The 26,072-nt window shown below is 51.5% G+C and overlaps 1 protein-coding gene across 1 annotated transcript in view; it reads left to right on the top strand.

The window, feature by feature from the left end:
* Positions 1 to 6,089: 6,089 nt before the first annotated feature.
* SLC19A1 (solute carrier family 19 member 1) overlaps positions 6,090 to 26,072 on the top strand; it is a 50,751-nt gene continuing 30,768 nt past the window's right edge. The window contains exons 1-4 of the mRNA XM_049875049.1: positions 6,090 to 6,267; positions 14,044 to 14,251; positions 20,086 to 20,860; positions 21,132 to 21,324. Of these exons, the coding sequence (XP_049731006.1) occupies positions 14,057 to 14,251; positions 20,086 to 20,860; positions 21,132 to 21,324 (1,163 nt within the window). The 5' untranslated portion in view covers positions 6,090 to 6,267; positions 14,044 to 14,056. The remainder of the gene's footprint in view (positions 6,268 to 14,043; positions 14,252 to 20,085; positions 20,861 to 21,131; positions 21,325 to 26,072) is intronic.

Raw genomic sequence — 26,072 nt, 5'->3', positions numbered from 1 at the left:
AGAAGTCCTTTGCAACAGATTTGTCCAATGCAATGCGTCTTTTGATTTCTTGCCTGCTGCTTCCATGGATGTTGATTGTGGATCCAAGTAAAATAAAATCCTTGACATCTTCAATCTTTTCTCCGTTTATCATGATGTGGTTTATTGGTCCAGTTGTGAGGATTTTTATTTTCTTTATGTTGAAGTGTAATCCATACTGAAGGCTGTGGTCTTTGATCTTCATCAGTAAGTGCTTCAAGTCCTCTTCACTTTCATCAAGCAAGGCTGTGTCATCTGCATAACGCAGGTTGTTAATGAATCTTCTTCCAATCCTGTTGCCCCCTTCTTCTCAATATAGTCCAGCTTCTTGGATTATTTGCTCAGTGTACAGATTGAATAGGTATGGAGAAATGATACAACCCTGACACACACCTTTCCTGACTTTAAACCAATCAGTATTCCCTTGTTCTGTCTGAACAACTGCCTCTTGATGTATGTACTAGTTCCTCATGAGCACAATTAAGTGTTCTGGAATTCCCATTCTTCACAATGTTATCCATAATTTGTTATGATCCACACAGTCGAATGCCTTTGCACAGTCAATAAAACACAGGTAAATATTCTTCTGGTATTCTCTGCTTTCAGCCAGGATCCATCTGACATCAGCAATGATATCCCTGGTTCCACGTACTCTTCTGAATCTGGCCTGAATTTCTGGCAGTTCCCTGTTGATATCCTTCTGCAGGCCCTTTTGAATGATCTTCAGCAAAATTTTGCTTGCGTGTGATATTAATGATATTGTTCAATAATTTCCGCATTCAGTTGGATAAGCTTTCTTGGGAATAGGCATAAATACGTATCTCTTCCAGTCAGTTGGCCAGGAAGTAGGAAATAACAAAGAGAAAAGCAAAATTGACAGCCCACCATCCGGCACACCTGCTGTTTATATGTTAAAGAGTTTGGGGCCTAATTCAGCTCAGCATTTAGAAAAATAGCATGATTTAGTGAAAGAAAGGATTTGTTGCAGTGGCCTATATGAGGGACTTTTGAATTGGCTGGATTAGTCTTTTCAAGATGTAAATTAGAAGCAAAGGGATCTCAAATAAATAAAAATCAGTGAGAAGTATTTTTACACTCCTGGTGATATGCCTTTTAGCTCTTGGTGTTTTGTTTTTTGGCCTTGTATTTTTACTTTTGTTTCTGCTTGACTTTTTGTGATGACCTGTTTTATGAAATTCACAGTGGGGAAGGTAATAGGTCCAGTCTTGTTTTATGACACAGTTTCTCAATAAAGAATCACAGTGTTAAAAATTAAAACCATTGGTAGCTACTTTAAGGTACCTTCCAGTTGAAGGAACTAGTGTATTTAAGATCTAAAAAAAGAGAGTAGGTCTCTAGCAGCAGAACAAATTAAGTTAAAAGAGAAGGAAACCAATAGCTTGAACATTAGAGCTTAACAACTTTGATAAACGAGCCCGGATTCCCACTCCCACCCCCTCTCCCACCAACACCACTACCACTGGGATGCTGGCTGGGAGCTCATATGTAACAACACTATAAACTGAATATGCTAGAAGTAATTTGGAATTTTAGTGATCATATTGGGAAAATGAGTTCCCAGATGCTCTTTTTCCTTCTTCTTCTTCTTCTTTCTTTCCTTCCACTTTGGGAAAATGAGCTCCCATTTGTGTTGTCTTTTCTTTCCTCTTTGGGGAACTTTTGTTTGATGCTCAGGTTTTGTCAAAAGATCTAATATTCCTGCATCTGAGGCTCTGGAAACTTAGTAAGTTTTATCTAGAACCTGTTTTTTCTGTTGAATTGAGTCGATCTTACAAAAATTGCTACGTACACTTTAAGAAACTAGGTTCCCCATAACCTTATTTTGCATGGTATTGTATGAGCCTGTTTTTTGAGCTGGCCTTACAGGCTGGTGAGTTTATGTGGTCTTTCTGTCTTGTTTCATTCTGAGAGCTTGCTCCTGGTCTAGAGCATTGTGTCTGAGTTTCTGTCTTGCATCAGGTTGGGGGTTATGGCTGACATTTGCTGTTTTTTGGAAGACTGTCTTAAAGCCTCAGTTCTTTCCTTGTCCAAGAAAAACTGCACCTTCTTTCTGACTTAGGATTTAGACTTTTAGTAGATACTTTGAAAAACTTTATGTTCTGTACTGTGTCAATCTTAAAAGGGAAACCTTTCTAGATGACTTAAGCTATATATTATGAAAATAAGTAATTTTGTCTTGAAATAAAACTAGTAGTTCCAGAGTGGGAAAAGGGAGGCATAGGAAAAGCCTAAAGAAAAAAAAAAAAAAGGCTAAACAAGAACTAATGGTTTCTTTTACAAAACTGCTAAAGAGCTTTGGTATTTACTAGGTAGATAAAAGCCTGTGATAAAGAGAAAACAAAACTCCTTACCAAGAGAATGATAAAAGGAAGAAATTTAGTTATTTTTTTGTCTTTCAAAACACTTAATCCAACTTAAACATATATAAATGAATTGGGATTACCTAATTTTGTCATCTACCATGAATCAAAAGAGAGAGGGCAGGCAGGAAGAGGTCTTGGTTCCCAGCCTCTGAGGTCATATCACTCCAGGAAAGCTTTTGAAAGACCCCTTTTTTCCACCTAGGTGGAGACCTTTCTAGACAGAAGAAAATAAGAAAAATGCTGCCTTACTATAATTCTCAGAAATTGGGTGGATCCCAATCAAAAAGAACTGTAAACAAGTTCTCTCTGTTGTAGAGGAATTCTAAGAAGCCAAAACATAGAAATCACAATGAGGCACAGCTGAAATGGTCTGGGGAAATGTTTCCACCTCTAGCCAGAGACTTAAGGTTATATTCATATCAATGAATTGGTTGGTTATGCAGAGACTTCGTGATTTCTAAAGCCAGTTGATAAAATCTTTAAGGGCTAAAATTAGATTGGGGGAAATACGGAAAATAGTTAAATTTGAATGAAAACTTAAAGTGACATCTTTGCTTTTTAACACTTTAAAGAGATCCTTTGTAGCAGATTTGCCCAGTGCAATGCATCTTTTGACTTCTTGACTGCTGCTTCCAGGGTGTTGATTGTGGATGCAAGTAAAATAAAATCCTTGACAATTTCAGTCTTTTCTTTGTTTATCTTGATGCCACTTATTGGTCCAGTTGTGAGGATTTTTTTTTTTCTTTACGTTGACATGTAATCCATACTGAAGTCTGTGGTCTCTGTTCTTTATCTGTAAGTGCTTCAAGTCCTCTTCACTTTCAGCAAGCAAGGTTGTGTCATCTGCATAGCACAGCTTGTTATTGAGTCTTCCTCCAATCCTGATGCCCCGTTTGTCTTCATATAGTCCAGCTTCCCAGATTATTTGCTCAGTATACAGATTGAATAAGTATGGTGAAAGGATACAACCCTGACGCACACCTCTCCTGACTTTAAACCATGCAGAATCCCCTTCTGTTTGAAAGACTGCCCTTTGGTCTATGTACAGGCTCCTCATGAGCACAATTAATTGTTCTGGAATTCCCATTCTTCACAATATTATCCATAATTTGTTATGATCGACACAGTTGAATGCCATTGCATAGTCAATAAAACACAGGTTAACATCTTCCTAGTACTCTCTGCTTTCAACCATGATCCATCTGACATCAACAATGGTATCTTTCATTCCACATCCTATTCTGAAACCAGGTTGAATTTCTGGCAGTTTCCTGTAGATGTGCTGCTGTAACTGTTTTTGAATGGTCTTCCGCAAACTTTTACTTGCCTGTGATATTAATGACATTGTTCAACAATTTCCACATTAGGTTGGATCACCCTCCTTTGGAATAGGCATAAACATGGATCTCTTCCAGTTGGTTGGCCAGGTAGCTCTCTTCCAAATTTCTTGGCATAGACAAGTGAGTACTTCCAGCATTGCATGTATTTATCAAAAATCTCAATTGGTATTCCAACAATTCCTGGAGCCTAGTTTTTCGCCAATGCCTTCAGTGCAACCTGGACTTTTTACTTCAGTACCGACGATTCTTGATCATATGCAACCTCCTGAAATGACTGAACATCAACCAACTTTGGGGGGAACTTTAGGATTACTTTTAGATATAGTAACAATGCTCGTAAATATTGGAAAGGGGATGTTAAATTTTACCCGTTGTAAAAGGAGAGTCACAAGAAAACCCATTGGTCCAAGACTCAGGGTGTGGTTGGTCATTTATAAGAGCTTTAATTCCTACTTATGGTAGAGTTGAATTAGAAAAATCTTTGAGAAATTTATCAGTCACCATGGGACAAACCCATTACATGTCGGTCCGTTTTTTGTACTGTGGTGGCTTGCATGTTGCTGTGATACTGGAAGCTTTGCCATCAGTATTTCAAATACCAGCAAGGTCACCCTTGGAGGACAGGTTTCAGCTGAGCTTCCAGACTAACACAGACTAGGAAGAAGGATCTGGCAGTCTATTTTTGAAAAAATTGGCTAGTGAAAACCTTATGAGTAGCAGCAGAACATGGAAGATGAGTCCATTAGGTTGGAAGGCACTCAAAATATGACTGAGGAAGGGTTGCCTCCTCAAAGTAGAGTTGACCTTAATGACACGGATGGAGTTAAGCTTTCAGGACCTTCATTTGATGATATGGCATGACTCAAAATGAGGAGAAACAGCTGCAAACATCCATGAATAATAGGAATGTTGATTGTATAAAGTATGAATCTAGGAAAGTTGGAAATTATAGAAAATGAAATGGAACACATAAACATCAATATTCTGGGCATTAGTGAGCTGAAATGGACTGGTATTGGCCATTTTGAATCAGACAATCATATGGTCTACTGTACAACTTGAAGAGGAATGGCACTGCATTCATCCTCAAAAAGAATATTTCAAGATCTATCCTGAGGTAGAATGCTGTCAGTGACAGGATAATATCTATACGCCAACAAGGAAGACCAGTTAATATGACTACTATTCAAGTTTACACATCAACCACTAAGGCAAAAGATGAAGAAATTCAAGACTTTCTGCAGTCTGAAACTCATCAAACATGCAATCAAGATACATTGATAATTACTGGTGACTGGAATGTGAAAGTTAGAAAAAAAGAAGAAGGATTGATAGCTGGAAAATAAGACCTTGGTGATAGAAACAGTGCCAGAGATCAAATGATAGAATTTTGCAAGACCAACAACTTCTTCATTGCAAATACCTTTTTTCAACAACATGAACAGTGACTATACAAGTGGACCTTGCCAGATGGAATACACAAAAATCAAATCTACTACACCTGTGAAAGAAACAGTGGAAAAGCTCAATATCACCAGTCAGAACAAGCCAAGGGCCAACTGTGGAACAGGCCATCAATTGCTTATACGCAAGTTCAAGTTGAAGCTGAAGTAAGTTAAAACAAGTCTATAAGAATCAAAGTGCAAACTTGAATATATCCCACCTGAATTTAGAGGCCATCTCAAAAATAAATTTGATGCACTGAACACTAATGACCAAAGACCAGATGAGCTGTGGAATGACATCAAGGACATCACACATGAAGAAAGCAAGAAAGAGGTCATTAAACAGAGAGAAAAGAAAGAAAAGCCCAAAACGGATGTCAGAACAGACTCTGAAACTTGCTCTTAAACGTACAGTAGCTAAAATGAAAGGAAGAAATGATGAAGTAAAACAGCTGAGCAGATTTCAAAGGGTGGCTTAAGAAGACAAAGTAAAGTATTACAATGAAATGTGCAATCAGTCCCAAAGCTCTGCGCCAGGGTACGCGCCTCAGGCTCAGGGAGGAGCCGAGGCGGGGTGGTTCGGACTGGGGACCGCGCGGAGCGACAGCGACAGGGGCAGGCGGGGCCTGCGCGCCACGAGGCGGCCGCGTGCTACCGCTCCCGGAGCAGGGACTCCGGGACCGCGCTTGGAGACCCTGGAAAGGGTCTAACCCCGCGTGCCGCATGCTGCGCTCTCCTGGAGCGGGGACTCAGGGACCGCACCTGGAGATCCCGGAAACGGTATAACCCCGCGTGCCGTGGGTGCTGCGCCCTTCGCGGCGTGGACCCTAGTGTGTGCCCGCGAAGCCAGCCCTGGGCGCGTGTGTTCGCGGCGCCGGAACACCCATGGCGGCGCACGTCTTCCGCGTGGGGACACAGCCCGGCTCCCCACGGGCGTGATCCAAGGGAGGCGGCCTCCACGCCCCCTCCCGGCAGCGCGCCTGCGCCCACCGCCGCGCAGCATTGTGGGCTCTGTAGTCGGGCCAGAGCGAGTTGTCTGCGCTCCGAGCCCGGGGATTCGCCGCTTAGCACGTTGCCCAGGTATTTGGCCTGTCGGAGCGCCGCGGGGGCGCATCGGGAAGGGGCGCGGGCGGGGGCCTGCGGGGGCTCGGGGAGGTGGCTGCGGGGACGCGGGGCGTCTCAGGGTTGCAGACTCGGGGTCCCGGGGTGAGTGCGGGGTGTGCAAAGGGGAGGCCGCGGTAGGCGCAAGTTTGTACGGACCTGCCCCTCAACCGTGCACTTAAGGCCTTCGCCGCGCGCGCGCAGCACCCACTTGGGACACCAGCCCCCGCCGCCCCCTCCTGTCTCCTTCTGCCGCAATTGTTCGCGGGCGCTCCCGGTCCGCACATGCTCGGAACCGTAGCAGCGTGGCAGGTTTCCCTCAGTACCCTTCTGGCCCGCCATGAGGTCTGTGACCGCCGCCCCTCAGCCGGTACCACCGGCCGCCGTCACCCCATGTCGCGTCTCCCTCCCCAGGGACGAAGGAGCCGCGTGCAACCGACGTTTGCTCGGTTCCACGTGGTGATGCTGAGGCTCTGTTACTGGGCTAGCCAGCGGGGGAGTTCCCCGTGGGGTGCCTGCATCGTCTCCAGGTCGGTTCTGGCTGCCCCATTGTTATTCTCCGTCGCCTGGGGCCTTGTAGGTGCCTAACGACGTCCAGTTGGACCGGACTTCCCCTTGCTCCGGCCAGCGCCTGGCATGGTCCAAACAGTCTGCACAGGCGCATCACCAGCCTGTGGACCCTTCTAGGCAGATCCTTCCAACTTCTCTCGAGCAAGATCCTTCCAACTTCTCTCGAGCAGGAAAACCATCTTAAAGTGCACCTGGGAAATGACCACGTTAATTATGGGAGAAGGGCTGCGCTGCCAGGTTAGGGTCCAGCGCCTTACCCACTTTCCCATTTGATGCGGTGATGGAAGGTCAGGGTGAGTGGCCTAGGCATGGAACGCTGCAGTCTGTGGGTCCCTCACCATCCAGGGAGCCCCAGCATGTCTGGCCTCAGAATGCAGGTGAGAATCTTTGCTGGCCTGGAAATCCAGAACCAGTCTAAAGAAAGCAGTTTTCCAGACTTGCCCAAAGGAGGCTTGATATAGCTCTGGTAGCTGCTTGCTGGGCTGCCCTGTAAGGAAGTGAGCAGGGGTCCCCTGTCCCCAAAGAAGACCCCTGCAAGGACCCACCCCAGCAGCCCGGAACAGTTCACCTAGCTTGAATCTCTGGCCCTGTGGGAAGCTCCCTGCTCTTTCCAAGTCTAGGAAGCAGAGCACGCAGAGTGGAGGGGCTCCCGACAGCGGCTCTCTGTCTGGACCTGGCCGGCTTGCTCTGCACTGGCACTGCCAAGTGCTTTTTCTCGAAGCGCTTGGTGGTGGAGTTCAGTGACTCCGAGTCGCAGCCATCTGTTCCTGGGCAAAGGTGTCTTTAACAGGGTGCAGCTCAGGATATTGGAACTGTGGATTTAGTACTTGCAACGTGATGAGGGCCAGAGGCTTAATTTTACTTTTAGGAACATACAGAATTCAGTCTCCTTGGGGCAGAGTGCAAGCCTTTTAAAATTAATTTCTTTTTTACTAGCAGATGTTTTAAAAATTTAATGCCTTCCCCCCACCCCCCCACAACCTGCAAGAGCAGTTGATGGTTTAAGATACAAAATAAGAGAGTTGTTTTTGGTTCTGTTTTGATCTTTAAATCTCCAGGCTTTCCCAGCCCTGGAAGGACAGCCCCAAGGGAACAGCTTATTCTTGTTCAGTGAATGCCTTCCAGAGGCCTGCGGGTTGGGTGGTCAGAAAGGGCAGCACTGGGGCAGGGATTTGGGGAGAAGTATTTGAACTCCCCTCCCAAAAGCGGAAGTGTAGGCTCTTGCCTCCTTCTCCATGGCCCTTGTGCAATCAGGATCTTCCTTCACTTCCCCACAAGAAGCCTACAAGCCTCAGCTGGTGAGCCCCAGGACACTGGGGCTCCGGCCTAGCTCTGCGTCTCGCCTGCCCTGAGCTCCACGTCCTCAGCTCAGCATGATGGATGGCATTTTTCTGCTTGTCCTGCGGCGCAAGGCTCGGACCGCTGCTGTGTGTTCCCTTCTGGAGCATGAGGACACGTCTTTAAAGTCTTCAGTGTGACAGCTGATTCCTTGTCAGTGTTTATGATTGAGTTTATCTCCTGGAAGAAGAAGAAAACAAGACTGCTGAGACAGGTGGATCACGCTGCCCGCCAGCCTACCAGAAGAGCACCGCGGCCCTCCACCAGGACCGTGGCTTTGGTGGTTGCACCTTCCTTTGTTGAACCCCATCACGCAGCCCTAGGTGGTGGGTATGGACAGAGGCTGCCTGCCTGGGCCCTCAAGTCTGGAGGAAGCAAGTAAAAGAGGCCCCAAGGCGGTGTCTGCATATTGCTGAGGGTTTGCAGACATGAGTCTGTTCGCTGTTTAAGATTTTTCTCATTAGTTAAAAGGATTTCAGATGAAACACTACACTTTTGGCCTGCGTTCCTGTGTGGAATTGGCTCAGACTCTAGGACACCCAGGTTCTTCCCATGGTCCCTGGCTGGGCATCTCTCACTTGGCCACCTTGGGTACCTATGGGCTCTGGAGTCAGCAGCCTCTGACCTAACCCTTCTGTAAGTTTTCCAAAGTATGTAGTCACTGTTCTGTGGAAAATACCGTAAATGCCTGGCAGACACACATTCGAGAGTGGAGATAAGCCCCCTGCCCCCAAGGGCCCCCCTTTTCGAGATAAAAATGTTCCAGAGGCCACCTGGTGTACCTGCAGGCTTTACCTGAAGGGTAAGGATTTGTACATAGTTCTCAGGACAGATATCTCGCGCAGAACATCAAGTGGCCATCTGCGGGGAGCCTGTTGTTACACTGGATAGGGTGAGGCTGGACTGGGAGGGCTGCTGGGCTCAGCCCAGTCTGGGAATGTGCTCCCTGTCCTGAGCTCCTCTCCTGACAGGTGGGAAGCCATGAGCGGTGCCCTCCTTACCTGTGGAATGTGTTAGAGACCTGGGCCGTCCCTGACCTTCCCCACAAACTGGGGCAGGCCCAGACCCTGAGTTCCTAGCAGGCTCCCACAAAGGTATGAGCCCCAGCTCTGGGATTTTAGGAGGCTTAGGAGTCCATGAGGGTGTGAAGATGAGTGCTTTGTACAGGTGTCTCGGGATTTGTACCACTGCCCCAGATGCAGGGTGACACCAAGTAAGGAAGTGCCTGTCGTGTCTGGATATGAAGTCCATAGGAAAGGGGGACTGAGAACCTCAGGTCCTGAGCCCCTGGGGGAAGCCAAGGCTGGGGGAACTGGATCCTAAAAAGTCTCTGAGGAATGTAGAGGGTGAGGGCCCTGGTCCTGAGTCACTGGGGGAAGCCAAGGGTAGGGGGCTGAGCCTCTGGTTATGGGCACAGGACCCTGGGCATAGTTACATTCTTGACTGTTTGCCACAGGGCTCAGGGTTCTTAGCAGGAGTGCCATGTGAGGTTGCCGAGGGAGTGCAGGTGGGGAGGCTGCCCAGAGGCAGATGTGGAGCCTGGGCGCAGTGCATCTCCCTAACCGTGCCCAGGAGTGTGATCATGAAGTTAGGGGGAGTCCTGGGGCTGAAATGGAGTCTCCCAGCAGGGAGAGGGTGAACTTACCCAGAGGTGTGGGCCATGGGAGGCCCATATGTGGCCTGGACATGTGGGTCCCTGCTCAGAAATGGAACCAGAAAGGAATGGTCCTTTCAGCCCTAAGGAGGTTTGAGACACATGGCCCAGGCAAAGCAGACATCGGAGTCTTTCAGCGGAGCAGCGTGGCCTCTATGTTCTGTCTGTAGGCCAGTTCTGTTGAGGGGTGGGGCAGAGCGACAGCCCACCCCTCTGGCTTCTTGTTTTCCTTCTTGGCTCTTTGACAACTGCCTCCCAACATCTTTCCCAGCGTCTTTCCTGCCTTCCCCTCCCTTTGGAATCCTTTCAGCTGTCCCTTTCCCTAGTAGCCCCACAAACAGGCCCAAGCCTTGAGGATCTGACTGTGGTTACCTGGCATGTTTTTCTTTAGTCACAAAAATAGACATGAAGAAGTTAAGACAGAAGCTGCTCCCACCTTCCCACCGAGGCCCTGGCCCCCATTCCTCTTTGGTCTGGGGTGGAAAATGGTCTGGCCCTGCTATGAAGTCTTTCTCTGTGACAGGGGTGGGGATGTGGGGACCTTCTTCAGCTTTGGTAGTCTTGGAGCCATGTGCCCCTGCGTGCCTGGTTGAGTGGGGGGGCAACGCTGAGTGACGGGAGTCTGGTGTAGCTTTTCCCAGAGGTCCTTGGACCCCACAGCCAGACCCACATCACAGGAACTTTGTGTGCCTACTGCTTGGGGATTGGAGGAGACTTCTTCTGCAGTCCAGACCCTCTGCAAACCCCTCCCCTCATGGGCCCCTGCAGTCAAGAACACAGCCATCCACACGAGCTCAAGTGGCCCATTGTACCCAAGGCCTCTTGACCTGGGCTGGTCCCCGTGCCTCAGCAACAGACCTGTGCAGTGAAGGCCACGTGGGCCATCCCGGCCTGTGAAGTCGGCTGAGCTGTCTCAGATGAGTCCCACTGGACCTTCCTGGCTCCGTGCACCTGCTTGGCCCATGAGCCCTGGCTGAAGTGATACTTTTCTTGCAGCAGTGTAGTCTCTGATGTTGTTGTTAGGTGCTGTCGAGTCGACCCGGTGTACAACAGAATGAAACGCTGCCCAGTCCTGCTCCGTCCTCACTGTCATCGTTACGCTTGAGCCCGTTGCTGCAGCCACTGTGTCAACCCATGTTGTTGAGGGCCTTCCTCTTTTTCGCTGACCCCCTACTCGTGGGTGTTGTGGATGTCGTGGATGTCCTTCTCCAGGGACTAATCCCTCCTGGTAACACGTTCAAAGTATGTGAAACAAAGTGTCGCCATCCTTGCTTCTGTTGAGCATTCTGGCTGTACGACCAAGACAGATTTGTTCGTTCTTCTGGCAGTCCATTGTATATTCAATATTTTTTGCCAGCACTATAATTCAAAGGCATCGATTCTTCTTAGGTCTTCCTTACTCATTGTCCAGCTTTCACACGCATATGAGGCGATTGAAAACACCGTGGCTTGAATCAGGCACACCTTAGTCCTCAAGGTGACATCTTTGCTTTTTGACACTTTAAAGAGATCTTTAGTAGCAGGTTTGCCCAGTACAATGCATATTTTGATTTCTTGATTTCCATGGGTGTTGATTGTGGATCCAAGTAAAATGAAATACTTTACAACTTCAGTCTGTTCTTCATTTATCATGATGTTGCTTATTGGTCCAGTTGTAAGGGTTTTTGTTTTCTTTATGTTGAAATGAAATCCACACTAAAGGCTTTGGTCTTTGATCTTCATCAGTAAGTGCTTCAAGTTTGCTTCACTTTCAGCAAGCAAGGTTATGTCATCTGCATAACGCAGGTTGTTAATGAGTCTTCCTCCAATCCTGATACCACGTTCTTCATATAGTCAACCCAGAGAGGACCTCTGTAACAGCCTTTGACCTTGATAGCAAGCAGTCTCACTTGGCACAGAGACGCAGTGATAAAAATGACCCACCATTAGGAACTCTGTGTTTGGGGAGTGTCTTAGGCTGGTTGCTCTAGAGAAGCAAAAGCAGTGAAGTGCGTAAATATATATATAGAAAGATTTCTATCAAGGAAATGGCGTATGTGGTTGTACAGGCTGGATAGTCCCAAGTCTTTGAGTCAGGTTGGAGACTCCCTGACTCATGTAGCTGCAGGAGCCAGTAAACCCAAGGTTGGCAGGCCAGATAGCAGGCCTCTGGCTCACAGGCTGTGGAGGCTGATGAATCCCGGGATCAGCAAATAAGCGGCTAGCCCAAGTCCCAAGAATTGGAGGTCAGATGAACAACAGCCAGTTGCAGAATCCAGAGTGAGCAAAAGCCCCCAAGCTGTGCCAGAAAGCCCATCTATATTGTATGCAGGCCATACCCCCAAGGAAGCTCCCTCTCAACTGATTGATTACTGGCAGCAGATCCATCATGGAGGTAATCACATTGTATCAGATCTCATCATGGAGGTGTGACATCAGTGCATAGCAACCAAACTACATCATAACTGCCAAACCACTGAGAATCAAGGCCCAGCCAAGTTGACACACAAACTTAACCATCACAGGGAGATAGGTGTGATGACCTGCCCCCACTGTGAGCAGGAGTGGTGATTGGGCACCTGAGAGGTGCTCTTCACTGCACCAAGCTAGGCTTCTCCTTTCCAGAATTGAACAGATGGATGAAGGGTGTCATGGATTGAATTGTGTCCCCCCAAAATGTCTGTCAACTTGGCTGGGTCATGATTCCCAGTATTGTGTGATTGTCTACCATTTTGTCATCTGACGTGATTTCCCTACGTGTTGTAAATCCTATCACTGTGATGTGATGAGATGAATTGGTGGCAGTTATATTGATAAGATATACAAGATTGGATAGGTCTTGAGCCAGTCTCTTGAGACAAAAGCGAGCAGAGAGACAGGGGGGCCTCATACCACCAAGAAGGCGACGCTGGGAATAGTACGTCCTTTGGACCCGAGGTTCCTGTACTGAGAAGCTCCTTGACCAGAGGAAGATTGATGACAAGGACCTTCCTCCGGCGCTGAGGGAGGAAGCCCTTCCCTGGAGCTGACACCCTGAATTTGGACTTGTAGCCTACTAGATTGTGCGAGAATAAATTTCTCTTTGTTAAAGCCATCCACTTGTGGTATTTCTGTTATAGCAGTGCTTGATGAGCAAGGCAGAGAGGAACAGAAAAGACTGAGTTCTACCAGGTGACCTGATCTGACCCATGCTGCTGCCTGGCACTGCCTGGTGTCTCCTTGGCTCACATGAGGAGACTCCCCAGGGATACCCCACTCTGGGGGACACTGGCTGGCATTACCCAGCCTGAGATCAGGAAGTCTGAGATCCCGCCCAGGCAGATAGACCAACTCGGATGGGCCACTTGGAACATGCAGCCTTTCCCCGCCTTCCCTCTGGGAGCGTGCCTGCTTCCGGGTCTCCTCTGCCCCTTGTTGGCCTGCAGCCTCTGCTGGCACCCTGTTTTTTCCTGCTGTCCCTGGCCTCACGGCCAGATTCCTCTTGCGGTGTTCCTTTCATCCATGCTCGCTGCTCCAGGGCTGATGATTAGAATTTGACCCCGGGGCCCCAGGTGAGCTCTTGGCCTGTGGTTCTGCCTCTGCCCAGCCAGTGTTGACTGCCTGCAGTTCAGCCAGGTTTGGTGTGGACACCCAGCCAGGGGAGCTACCACTTCCCAGTAGGTTCCCTTCTGCCCCCCCCCCGCCCCCCATCGTCTGCCACCCCACATCCAGGTAGTCACAAGGGTGGCCCAGAGTAGTAGTGCTGGGTATCAGCCACACGTGGATGCACCCCAGGAACTGGACCAGTGCCAACAGCAGGCCCCTTTAGCAGGCTGTCCTGAGTCCCCTGGGTGGTACGGCCTCATCTGAAACACAGGCCCCAGGAGGCAGAAGCACTTGGAAGTGCCCGGAGTACCTGAGAGACTGATTGCTAAGATTTATTTAGTGTTAATTAATTTAAACTTGGTAGCCCGCGTGGCTGGGGAGAGCTTAAGCCCATGGGGGTGGTGACAGCCTGATCTGGGTATGGCCTGGCTTTGTGTTGTTACTAGCTGCAGGGGTGTGCTCTGGGCCAAGCCCCTCCCGGTGAAGTCCCGCTAGGCCAGCCCTAGCCCCTCTCAGCAGACTTCTCAGTCCGTGCTGAGCCGCAGGAGGGGACAGCCTCGGGGACAGTCAGTTCTGGGGAAGGAAGTCAGTATCTGGGCTGTTGCAGAGCTGCTTGACTCCTCTTCCAGGTCGAGTGTCCCCATGACGCCCTCCGGCTCGGTGGCAGCAGCGGCAGAGAAGCAGCCCCCTCTGGACCCTATCCAGGACCAGGAGCTCAAGTCCTGGCGGGGCCTGGTGTTCTACCTCTGTTTCTACGGCTTCATGGCGCAGATACGGCCAGGGGAGAGTTTCATCACACCGTACCTCCTGAGGGACAAGAACTTCACCAATGAGCAGGCAAGTGGCCGGCTGAGGTGGGTCTTACAGTGAGGGTGTGGTCTTTGCCACCCCAGTGAGAAAGAGTCCTCTCCCATCTGATGTGGGAGAAGTCAGGTGGCCCCAAGGTTGTAGGGCTGGCTGGATCCTGTGCTCCCGCCCCAGTCAGACTGAGGGGCCAAATCTGAGGATAGCAGGTTCAGTTGAGAGGCTCAAGGTCTGCCTCAGGGCTCCAATGCTGCTCCCCCACCCCTTCACCTCCCACATCCCCCATCCCCTTCCCCTCACCCCAACCCTGCTGTCCCCCTCCCCTCACCCCCTAGCCTGCCGTTGCCCACCTCTCCCTCCCCACCCTGCTGCCCCCCTCCCCTCACCCCCAACCCACAGTCCCCCTCCCATCACGCCCCACCCCCACGCCCCTGTAGGCAAGCACTGATTCAGGCCTGAGAAGGGAGGAGGCCCTGACCCTTGGGGCCCATCTGCATTCCAGGCCCCACATCAAGCCCTGCTGGGCACTTGCTTCCAGCAGAGACTTAGGCAGCTGTTTGCTAAGGAGATTGCAGGAATGTTCTTTGTACTTGGCAGCAGCACAAGGGTCACCTAAGTCTACCAGGGAGTGAGCCTAAGTCCCAAGTCCCCAGTCTCCCAGACGTAGAGTAGGGGTAACAACAGGCTGTATCCGAAGGAATTCCTTTTTGAACTTGGGTTGTTGGAGAGGGTTTGTTGGTGACTGTACCCTTACGGGCTCTTCTCCACACTGGTGGCCACCCCTACCCCCGCACCTGAGGACCCTGAAGTTGGGGGTGGGTCCAGGCTCCCCTGCTGTTCCCTCCAGGGTGGCCGCTGGCCCCTGCATCCTACGTCCTTGGGCTTCCTGGGTCACAGCCTGGGCCAGGACCCTGTGCTTTCTTAGCAAAGCCCCTGCCTGTCCCCACCTGGCTTGGCCCTCACCTCATCCGGGCTCTGGGGTTGTTTAAATCGAATGCACCTGCCATGCAAATGGAGGGTGTCCCTTCAGGGTGTCCCCTTGAAAAGTGGAAATCCCGCCATGTGACTGTCCCTGCCTGTGATGCCTTTGATGCCACCCCAGTGCTGGTGTGTCCCCAGTGGGACTAGAGCCTGTGTCTGCCTCCCAGCACCCCTCTGGGTCCTGACCCCTCCTCACAGAGGTGCCAGCTGTCCCTCACGTCCCTGGCCCTGTGACTGACCAGATCTGTCCCTTAGAAACTGCCTCTGCTCTGAGAGGAAGGCTGCGTCTACCACAGGTCATTTTTAGGAGTGGACGTTTCTTGTGAAGCTATCGTTAAAGTACCAAAATAACAAAACCTCTACAGCAAAAAGTTATAAACCCCATCTGCTGCCTGCCCAGATCACGGGGGAACTGGTTAAAAAGTAGGTTCTGGAAAACAACCCAGTGGGCCAGGCCCTGGGATGTCATTAAGGGGAATTCAGCCTTTACCTTCATCAGGCAGCAGTACAGCCCATGGAGTGGAGCAGACTCAGCCCCTGGCTCCGTGCTCAGGCCCCTCTCTGCTGGCTGCAGGGGTGCCCCACCTGGGCACTGTGGAGCCGTGTCCCTGCTGGGCACTTGTATGGCAGGTGTAGGCCAGCAGTGTCTGACAACACATCTTTGCAGCTGAGTTCTTACCCAGACTGGCTGGGGAGATCTATCCCTGTGGGCCTCAGAAGCTGGTGCGTTGACGTGACCTGTATCCTCTGTCACAGGATTGGACCCCAGTGCCTTTATCCTGTGTTTGTGGGTGCACAGTGAGGACCCTTAGGGCCCTTCCAGGTTCTCCCCCTGCAGTGACAGTCCCCTTGGTGTGTGTGCTGCTCAGGCCACTGGCAGGGAGAGGGGCATCTGGGCTGGTATTCCGCTCACACCCAGATGCTTGCCCATCACTCCCCACCGTGCACGAGCATCAAAGACATCTGCTTCTCTGCTGCTGGCACTGCTGTCTGACTTGGGCCCCTGCCCATCTGAGAGCGGGAAAGGCCTCTGTGCTGTTTGAGGTCCCTTTTGTTTCCCTGCCTCCCGCTGCGGCCGCTCACTGCCTGTCCAGGTTTGTCTTTGGGGACTGCCTGCCCAGAGCCGCCCCATCTTCCTGTCTGGCTGCATGTCTTCCTTGCTGCCTGGAAGAGCCCCCCTGTGTCATCACAAACATGTCTTCCTCCCTGTTTGTGGTATCCTTTTTGTTTTATAGAGTTCTGGTTTTTAATTCAGCAGTATTTTCATTCATTGGCTTTTGCTTTGAGATTTACCTTCGAGCCCTTCCTCCCTGACTCTATACAGAATCCCCTGTCAGGGGTTGCAGGTTGTGCTTTGCATGTTTGGGTATTTGCTCATTTGGAATTGTTTGGTGTGAGGGGTGAGGTGTGGCATCCCTGCCCCTGCAGCGAGCCCTTGCCCTGAGTCTCTTACAGAGCCATGCCACCTTCTTCCCAGCCTGGGTCTGGCTGTTCCTGGCTCTGTTCAGCCCTGGGGGGATCACGTGTGTGTCCATCCATTTGTCTGCATGTCGGCCTCCTCTGTCCATCCATCTGCTCCCACCCAGCTGCAGGTGTCTGCCCCTGCCTATTCCCATGTGTTTGTTCGTGTCTGTCCACATGTCCATTCTCTTGGTAGACTTCATCACGACTCAGACTTCACAGCTTCTTCAGATGTGCCATGGTTTCTGGGGATGCTCCCCCTAGGCACCCCCCTGCCCAGGCTCGTGGTCTGGCTCAAGCCCTGGCCCTGCTCCCTTGAACACCGAGGCACCATCACAGACTCAGTAGGGACAGCTACGTGCTGACCCTTGGCCCTCAGCAACCACACCTGTGAGGTTTTGGGTCTCCTGTGACCTGGTCTGGGCCTGTCATGCTTCCCACACCCCACTCCCCCTCAGACCCACCCTCCTACCTTCTCTAGTCTGTGCTGCCTTCGCCCACTGCCACTCCCTACCCCAGTCTCGGGGGTATATGGCGTTGATGCCATGGCTTCACTGGCTTCCCTTCTGCTGAGGCACGCACCACCCAGCCTCTCCCTGCAGCACCTGCTACCCTGCTGGCCACAGTGTGGGGTTTGCTTTGCCTGCCTGGTTTGTTTTCCAAGCAGAGCGCGCCTTGCCCGTGCGGCCCGTGAGTCCTCCATCCATCCTTCCAGACCACCAAGGGCCATGCAGGGGGGCCCCCCATCCCGCCTGGAGCCACTTCGACCTAGATATTTGGGCTCAGCTTCCCAGGCTCTCCTGTTAAACCTATTATGGATTAGCCAGTGAGAGGGTATATGGAAAGGGCTTGGCGAGGGCTGGGCTCCGGCCAGGAAGGGGTGTTCTCATCTCAGTGCCAGGAGGCCTGACACGTGCTCTGCGTCCCCAAGCCTTCCAAGTATGGCCAGGGTCATGGCCCTCACAGAGCTCCAGCATTGACTGCCAAGTCCAGCGGGAAGTGGAGCGTGGGACACTGCAGAGGGCAGGCGGGGCTGTCTTGGCTGAGGGTGTCACCTGGAGTGGGGGTCTGCGCTGCCCAAGACCAGGCTTTCATGAGCCCGCCCCCGGGCTTCTCCTCACAGGTGCTCACACAGACCCCAACCAACGCCCCCCCTGCACTGGGAGCCAGATGGTTTGAATCAAGAATGCTTGGAGTGCAGCGATTTAGAGTTCACACTCTTACAAAACACTTACCTCAGGATTTACAATTGTGAGGCTTAAGATCAATGGTTCAGTCCTGTGCTGTGTACTGTGGAACGTCCCCAGCAGAATCGGGGCAACACCCCAAGATAAATGGTAGTGTCTCCTCAGCCAAGTCCACAAGCAGCTGCAGTACGTCGGTGACGTTAAAGACGTGGGTGGCTCATGCCAGTCCCGGCGAGACTTTCCTCAGATCAGGCGCAGAGCCCTCTGGGATCTCCTGCACAGGGTCAGAGTGCTGGGCGTGAGCCTGTATTTAGTATGCTCTGCTCCTGTGGCCGTGCTGGTGGGAGGCGGAGACCATGGTGTTCAGTATGCTCCATTCCTGTGACCGGGCTGGTAGGAGGCGGAGACCATGAGGCCTCTCTGAGCTGATGTCCTGGTCTCTTGGAGCTGTCTGTGACCCCGCCCAGCTGCCTCTGCTTGGCTACACCTGCCCAGCTGTCCGGGTTGATAAGGCTGAATCTGAGCCAGCAGAGTACCTGTCCTGGCCGGCTGGACGCACAGGAGGCTGCTGGCATTCCCAGGCCACAGAGAGGGGCGGGTGTGTGCGTGTCTGCTGATGTGAACAAGGTGCTGCTCCGCTTTTGAATTGTTAAGGAGCAGTTCCACAAGGGGACCCTAGAATAAGAGCGGTGACAAGGTCACGTAATGCTGACCCTGTAGACTCCTCATGTCTGCTTTGAAGTGTAGATGTGGCTGTATTCCTAGTTGATGTGCCAGGTCAGGCTCAGGGGACTTCAGGCCTGGCCTTCTTGATGTTCACCATTTTGACTCTTGGCTGCAAGGAGGTGGGGAAGTTGTCTGAGGTGCCCACACCCTGAGCTCAGCTGTCCCCTGTGCCTCGCTGTTCCTTGCTGGGAAGAGCTGGCAGGAGGGGCCCTTTGGTATGCAGACGCGCATCCTCCCCAGCTGCTTCTTTCCAAATTGGAGCAAGTCCTCAGGGGACGCTGACCTGAGTGCTGCCTCCCACAGAGGTCAGGACCACAGCTGCTGACAGGGTCTTGGTGAGGTCCTCCCATGCTGGCTCTGACAGGAGCCTCCCAGGCTGAGCAAGGCACAGCCTCCACACAGGCTGTTTGACGCCCTGCGCAGGCCTGACCCAGAATTTTATCCTTAACAAAGGGCCTGCATCCTGTGGCCTGGGCTCCCACGGCTCTCAGGGACTGGTCCTGGCTCCCAGCCCCATGGGGACTGGCATGCACAGGGAATGCTCCAATGTCTGCACACAGGATGGGAGTGTAACCAAGTGAGGGTTCTTGTCCTGTCCTATTACCCAAAAATTAGCCGATCAAAATAAGGTGGACGCCACACCACCAGTTGCAAGGGAAACAGAAAGTGGAAGTTTATTGTTTGCATAAACAAGCAACGTGGAGCCTGGCAGCCCCAGGGAAGCTTGGAGTTTTTATGCCTTCCAGTCCCCAGGGGGTGGGATTAGCACCCAAAATTTGACACCACAGTCCGTATTTGGAGATTCGGGTGCTGAGTCATTTGTAAAGGAAGGGAACTTTGACGTTACAAATGGGCTCAGGTGAAGCTGTGTGCCAGAGAACATCTTCCTGTCCAGTGAAGTTCAGGTCTGGCGTCAAGTTCGGGACCACAGCTCTTCAGGTCCTGCACATGTGCCAAGATCTTGGTTTGCAGATGTGTGGGACTTCGGTACCATATTCAAACCACGATTAGGGCCCACAGCGTGGTCGGGCCAAGCTGCAGTTAGAAACTGCGGCTTAACCAGCTGCGAGGGAGGGGAAACTGCGGTGGAGCCGGGGAAGCCTTGGTAGTGGCTTCAGGAAGACCTTTGTGCTTGGTGTCACTGGAACAGAGCTGGTGGGCTCACCTTGGCTTCTGCAGGGGTGAGGGTTCAGGGGGGCATGTCAGGCAGCTGCATGGTGTGGGGGCCAGGCTGCCCCCAGGTTGGGTGTCCTGGCTTGCTGAGCTGAGTTGGCCCCGCCAGACAGTGTGTCTTGGGTGCTCCAACATGACCAGGGCATACTGAACAAGCAGCATGGTCTGACCGGCCTCTGCCTGCCCCAGGGGTTGGTGGAAGTGGACTTGGTGCACCCTCCACACTTGCTGACTGGCACTGTGGCTGGGCCCGAGGCTCGGCTTCAGGTCCGCTGGGTCCCCATCTGTAAGAGGGGACTGGCCTGGGTGCTGCGGGGTCACGTGCCTGCCTGTCCACAGGTCACCAACGAGATCATTCCGGTGCTGTCTTACTCCTACCTGGTGGTGCTGGTGCCGGTCTTCCTGGTCACTGACTACCTGCGCTACAAGCCGGTGCTGGTGCTGCAGGGCCTGAGCTATGTGTCCGTGTGGTTGCTGCTGCTCTTCGGCCACACGGTGCTGCACATGCAGTTCATGGAGTTCTTCTACAGTGTCACCATGGCCGCCCGTATCGCCTACTCCTCCTACATCTTCTCCCTTGTGCGCCCGGCCCGCTTCCAGCGCATGGCCAGCTACTCGCGGTCCGCCGTGCTCTTGGGAGTCTTCACCAGCTCTGTGCTGGGCCAGGTGCTCGTCTCCGCAGGCCACCTGTCCTTTACCACGCTCAACTACATCTCCCTGGGCTTCCTCATCTTCAGCCTACTGCTCACCCTCTTCCTGAAGCGCCCCAATCGCAGCCTTTTCTTTAATCGCGGCGTGCCCGCGCACCATGCCACCGTGCCCTCCGAGCTAGACCACATGGCTCCGGGCAGCCCCAGCAAGCCGGAAGGTGGCAAACTCGGGCTCACGCTACTGGCAGCCTGGCAGAACTCGGTACTCTCCCACATGCTCTGTGAGCTGGGAGCCAGCCTGCGCCTGCCGCAGCTACGCCTCTGGTCCCTCTGGTGGGTCTTCAACTCAGCCGGCTACTACCTGATCATCTACTACACACACATCCTGTGGAACGTTGTGAGCCCCGCCAGGGACAGCTCTGCAGTCTACAACGGAGGGGCAGATGCTGCCTCAACTCTTCTGGGTACTGACCTGCTGCCCCCTTGACCCTGGTGGCCCCGTAACGAGTGTATTATCTCCCCCAAGTGACCCTATAAAGTGATTTTCACCCCAGGGGACCCCGTAACGCACTATCTCCCTCAAGCGACCTTGAAGGCTCCATAACATGTTGTTTCTCCCAGGGGACCCCAGGGAGCCCCATAAAACACTGTCTTACCCAGGTGACCCCAGAGACCCCATAATGCATTGTCTCCCCCAGGCAACCCTGGAGACCCCTAACATGCTGTCTCCCCCAGGTGCTGTCACCTCCTTTGCTGCAGGCTTTGTGAAGATCCGCTGGGCCCTGTGGTCCAAGCTGGTCATCGCAGCTGTAACTTTCACCCAGGCTGGCCTCGTCTTCCTCATGTACAGCACCAGCAACATCTGGGTCTGCTACATCACCTTTGTGCTCTTCCGAGGTGCCTACCAGTTCCTGGTGCCCATTGCAACGTGAGTCAAACCCAACGGGCAGGTGGGCTTGGGTGAGGCCTGCTTACTCTGGTGTCCCCCCCCCCCCCAGCTTCTCCAGCCACCCCAGAGCCTGGCTGGCCACGTGCTGGATGGACACACTGTCGTTTTGCTGGGCGGGTGACTGGCAGGCATCCACATGTACAAAGTGGCTTCTGGAACGTGTGGGGAGCAGAGAGGTGGCACTACTGTAAGGAGCTGGACCCTGAACCTGAAGGGACGGTGTGTCACACCAGGAGGGCAGTCGGGGCCCTGGGTGCCTTCAGCTGGGCACAGTTGTCCACTGTCCAGCACGGCCCCACCCCGGCGCAGGTGAGCCTCCAGCTGTGTACTCTGGTCTCCTGCCGCAGGTACTTGGAGTCCAAGGCCTCTCTGGTGCCAACTGGCTGGACTTCTGCTGGGGGCAGGGCAGGGACACCAGGGACCAGGAATGGCCTCGCTGCGATGACCCTGCAGGGCTGCCTCAGGGAAGTTGCCAGGGCCAGCTTCACACCAAGGTTCTACCCTGATGTCATGGAGACTTCCCTCCCAGGCCTCTTTCCTATTCCCTAAGACCCCCCAACCTCTGCCATGGAATCAGCCCTGCTTCCTCCCTCTTAGACCAAGGCCTTTCCTGCCCCTAACCTCCCCACTGCTGGAAACGGTGCTCACTGCCAGAAGTGACCACCATCCCAGCCTTGTCTTCTGCCCCAGGGGTCCCCTGACGCCTGGATCTCACCCGTTCCCTGAGTAACTCGGGACCCTCCTGCACGCCTACACCCCCAGTGCCCAGGGACATCCTGTGCTACCTGTTGGCTGGCCCCACCTGTGCCTCCAGCATCTTCCCAAACTACTTACACGCATGCTTCAGGACTCCCGCCTTGTCCTTTGCACTTGACCTTTCACTAGACCATGCTGTGCTCCCAGCCAGCCTACTCTAGGTACTTATACCAGGGTCCCCTGCTCTGAGCCCACCCACTCACCCCAACCCTGCTCCTGAGACCCTGTCCAGGCCAGAAGGGTGGGAGGTGTGCACACCTGAGTGCACATGTGTACACACATACGCACACGGCATGCATGCACTCGTGTACATGTGAGTACATGTGTGCGCTCACAGCATGATGCACTCAAGTGCACATAGTGCGCACACACATGCACTGTGCACACGTACAAAGGATATACTCAAGTGCACACAATGGATATATTCAAGTGCATACAATGTACGTGCACGTCCACACACACAACACGCACGTACACAGTGCACACACGTGCCCACACGTATAGCATATGTGCACAAGGACCATTCACCCTACGCCACCTCCAGCCTCCCCTTGTACCCCTGCACCCACCTCTCTCCATCCAGCGAGAGAGTCTAGCCATCCATCCCATCTCACTCCCAGGACTTTGGCCCCAGCTTACCCCCACTTAGCAATGCCCTGCCTCCCTCCCTATTTGGATTGTCCTTTGAGGGCACCCTCTGGACCTCACACCCACCAGAATAGCTCTCCTGTAGCACCATGTTCTCCGGGGTCATTCTTGAGCTCTGGGAGTGTCTGCAGGCTCCTGACCACACAGAGCTGCCCTTCTGGGCTGAACCCTTCCCCAGTCTTCAGCCCACACCCCTTCCAGGCATGAGGCCTGCATTGAACCAGCATCCCTTCTTTCTTCTGAGTGGCCAGGCACTGCCTGGTTTACCTCGCCCCCCCCCCCCCCCCCACGCAGAGAGAGCCATTCTCATAGGCTGCCTGTCAGCCCCAGCTGATTTCTTGGCACTGACATTTCCTGCTGAAAACCCACACACAACACCCCCTAGCATGTCAGACATGCCCTCCATCCCTTTTCCCAGGTACTGGATACCCCCTCCCTGGGCTCCCTCAGCTCTGTGCTCCATCCCAACCTCTCCCCACTGCCTCCACCCTCTGCCTCGCTACTTCTCAGCCTGTAAATGTCCCAAAAGAGCACGTCCCTTAGTCTTGACCTCTCAGACCTAGGGGCTCATCTGCCGTCATTGCTGTCCATTAATCTATTAGAGCAAAGCAGTGAGTGTTTTTACAGTTACAGAAGTCACAGATGCTGTTACGGATTGAATTGTGTCCCCCAAAAATGTGTGTCAACTTGGCTAGGCCATGATTCTCAGTGTCGTGTGATTGTCCAGCATTTGTCATTTGAAGTGATTTTCCTATGTGTTGTATACCTTACTTCTGTGTTGTTAATGAGGCAGTATTACAGGCAGTTACGTTAATGAGGCAAGATTCAGTCTTCAAGATTAGGTTGTATCTTGAGTCAGTCTCTTTTGAGATATAAAAGAGAAAATCGAGCAGAGTGTGTCCTTCAGACATAGGGTTCCTGCGCCTAGAAGCTCCTAGACCAGGGGAAGATTGATGACAAGGACTTTCCTCCAGAGCCAACAGAGAGAAAGCCTTCCCCTGGAGCTGGTGCCCTGGATTCAGACTTCTAGCTTCCTAAACTGTGAGAAAATTAATTTCTGTTTGTTAAAGCCAGCGCTAGATAATTAAGACAGAATTTGGTACCAGGGGTGAGATGCTGCTCTAATGGATACCTAAAATTTGGAAGCAGTTTTGAAATTGTGAGTTCGTAGAGGCTGGAAGAGTTTTAAAAGTGCCTAATAGTAAAAGCCTAGATTGCCTTGAAGAGACTGTTGTGGAATTATGGACATCAAAGACAATTCTGGTGACGACTCAGAAGCAAGTGAGGAGAGCTGTTACACTGGAAACGGTGCAGAAGCAGCAGCAGAGCAGAACCAGAAGACCAGTGCGAGACAGTGCAGGAGCAGACCCACGGAGCAAGAGAGCTCTGTGCAAAAGGCTTCCTGGCAAATTGGGGTGTTTCTGGAAACTTATTGGTGGAGCAGGGTGCCACCAGACACTTAATCTGTAGAACTAAAGAGCTTTGGAACGCTTGCCCCCGGCAGGACAGAAGTGGGCGGTGAGGTCCTAGGGGCCAAGAGGTCAAGAGGTAAAGGAACCAGGAAGCAGAAGCTGAAGAGACAAAGAACACAGGAAGCAGAACTGCTCCAGTCTCAAAGGTAGGACCACAACATCTGGGGTCTCAAAGGGTGGAGCCCTGGCTTCTGGGATTTTCAAAAGGCCACAGCCTCCTAGGTTTCAAAGACTCAGATCTTCACCAACTTGGTTCCAAAGTATGGGGTTGCCTTTTGCAAATGCCATAAGAATGGGATCAGACCTGCTGCCCAAAGCTGAGAAGTTGGGGCTGCCATGCTCACAGGGCACAAGAATGGGGCCTGTTGTGGCTGAGGGGGTGAAGTCACCATTCGGATGTACTAGCAGAATGGGGCCAACCAAATCCAAGGAAGCAGAGTTGCCATTCCAGTGGGACTGGAAAGTGGAGCTGAAGCCCAGGGCTGAGTGGCCTCCATCCAGAATCTGGAGAGTGTGGCCAATACCCAGAGTCTAAAGGACAGGGCCATTGCCTAAATGGTATCAGAGAACAGAGGATTATTTTCAAGCCTTGAGAGCTAATATGTTCTGCTGACTTACTTGGTGCCTCTTATCCCTTCATTCTTTTCATTCTCTCCCATTTGTAGTGGAAATGTCTAGCTTGTGCCTGTTGTACTTTGGAAGCAGTTAACTTGTATTCTAAATTTCACAGATGAAGGGGAGTTTTTGGATTTTGGACTTGGAGTTGATTTAAGAATTTTGCTATGACACAGTGGGGTGAATATGTTTTACAGTGGCAAGGACATGAAGTTTTGGGGGGCCAAAGGGTGGAATGTTATGGACTAAATTGTGTCCCCCAAAAATGTGTGTTGACTTGGCTAGGCTGTGATTCCCAATATTGTGTGTTTGTCCACAATTTTTCATCTGATAGGATTTTCTGATGTGTGGTAAATCCTACCTCTATGATGTTAATCCATCACGTGTCAGTTTGATGTACTGTGGTGGCTTTCATGTTGCTGTCATATTGGAAGATTTACCACCAGTATTTCAAATACCAACAAGGTCACCCTTGGTGAAACAGGTTTCAGGGGAGCTTCCAGACTACAACAGGCTAGGAAGAAGGAACTGACAGGCTATTTCTGAAAAAAATTGGCCAGTGGAAACCTTATGAATAGCAGTGAAATGTTGTCTGATACAGTGCCAACGCATGAGCCTCTCAGGTTGGAAGGCACTCAAAATACAAATGAGGAAGAGCTGCCTCCTCAAAGGATAGTTGACCTTAATGATGTCGATGGGGTCAAGCTTTCAGGACCATCATTTGCTGATGAGACATGACTCAAAATAGGAAGAAACAGCTGCAAAAATCCATTAATAATCGGAATGTGGAATGTACGAATTATGAATCTAGAAAAATTGGAAAATGTCAAAAATGAAATGGAATGCATGAACATCGATACCCTAGGCATTAGTGAGCTGAAATGGACTGGTATTGGCTATTTTGAACCAGACAAGCATATGGTGTACTATGCCAGGAATGATAACTTGTAGGAGAACGGCATTGGATTTGTTGTCAAAAAGAACATTTCAAGATCTATCCTGAAGTACAATGCTGTCAGTGATAGGATAATACCATATGTCTACAAGGAAGACCACTTAATACCACTATTATTCATATTTACCCACCAACCACTAAGGCAAAGGAAAAAGAAATTGAAGATTTTTACCAATTTCTGCAGTCTGAAATTGATCAAATGTGCAATCAAGACGCATTGATAATTACTGATGATTGGAATGCGAAAGTCAGACACAAAGAAGATTTGGTATTTGTAAAAT

The sequence above is a fragment of the Elephas maximus genome, chromosome 2 (assembly GCF_024166365.1).
Source record: "Elephas maximus indicus isolate mEleMax1 chromosome 2, mEleMax1 primary haplotype, whole genome shotgun sequence".
Classification (NCBI taxonomy): Eukaryota; Metazoa; Chordata; class Mammalia; order Proboscidea; family Elephantidae; genus Elephas; species Elephas maximus.
Note: the sequence above shows the minus strand (reverse complement) of the source record. Positions and strands in the feature narration are given on the sequence as shown.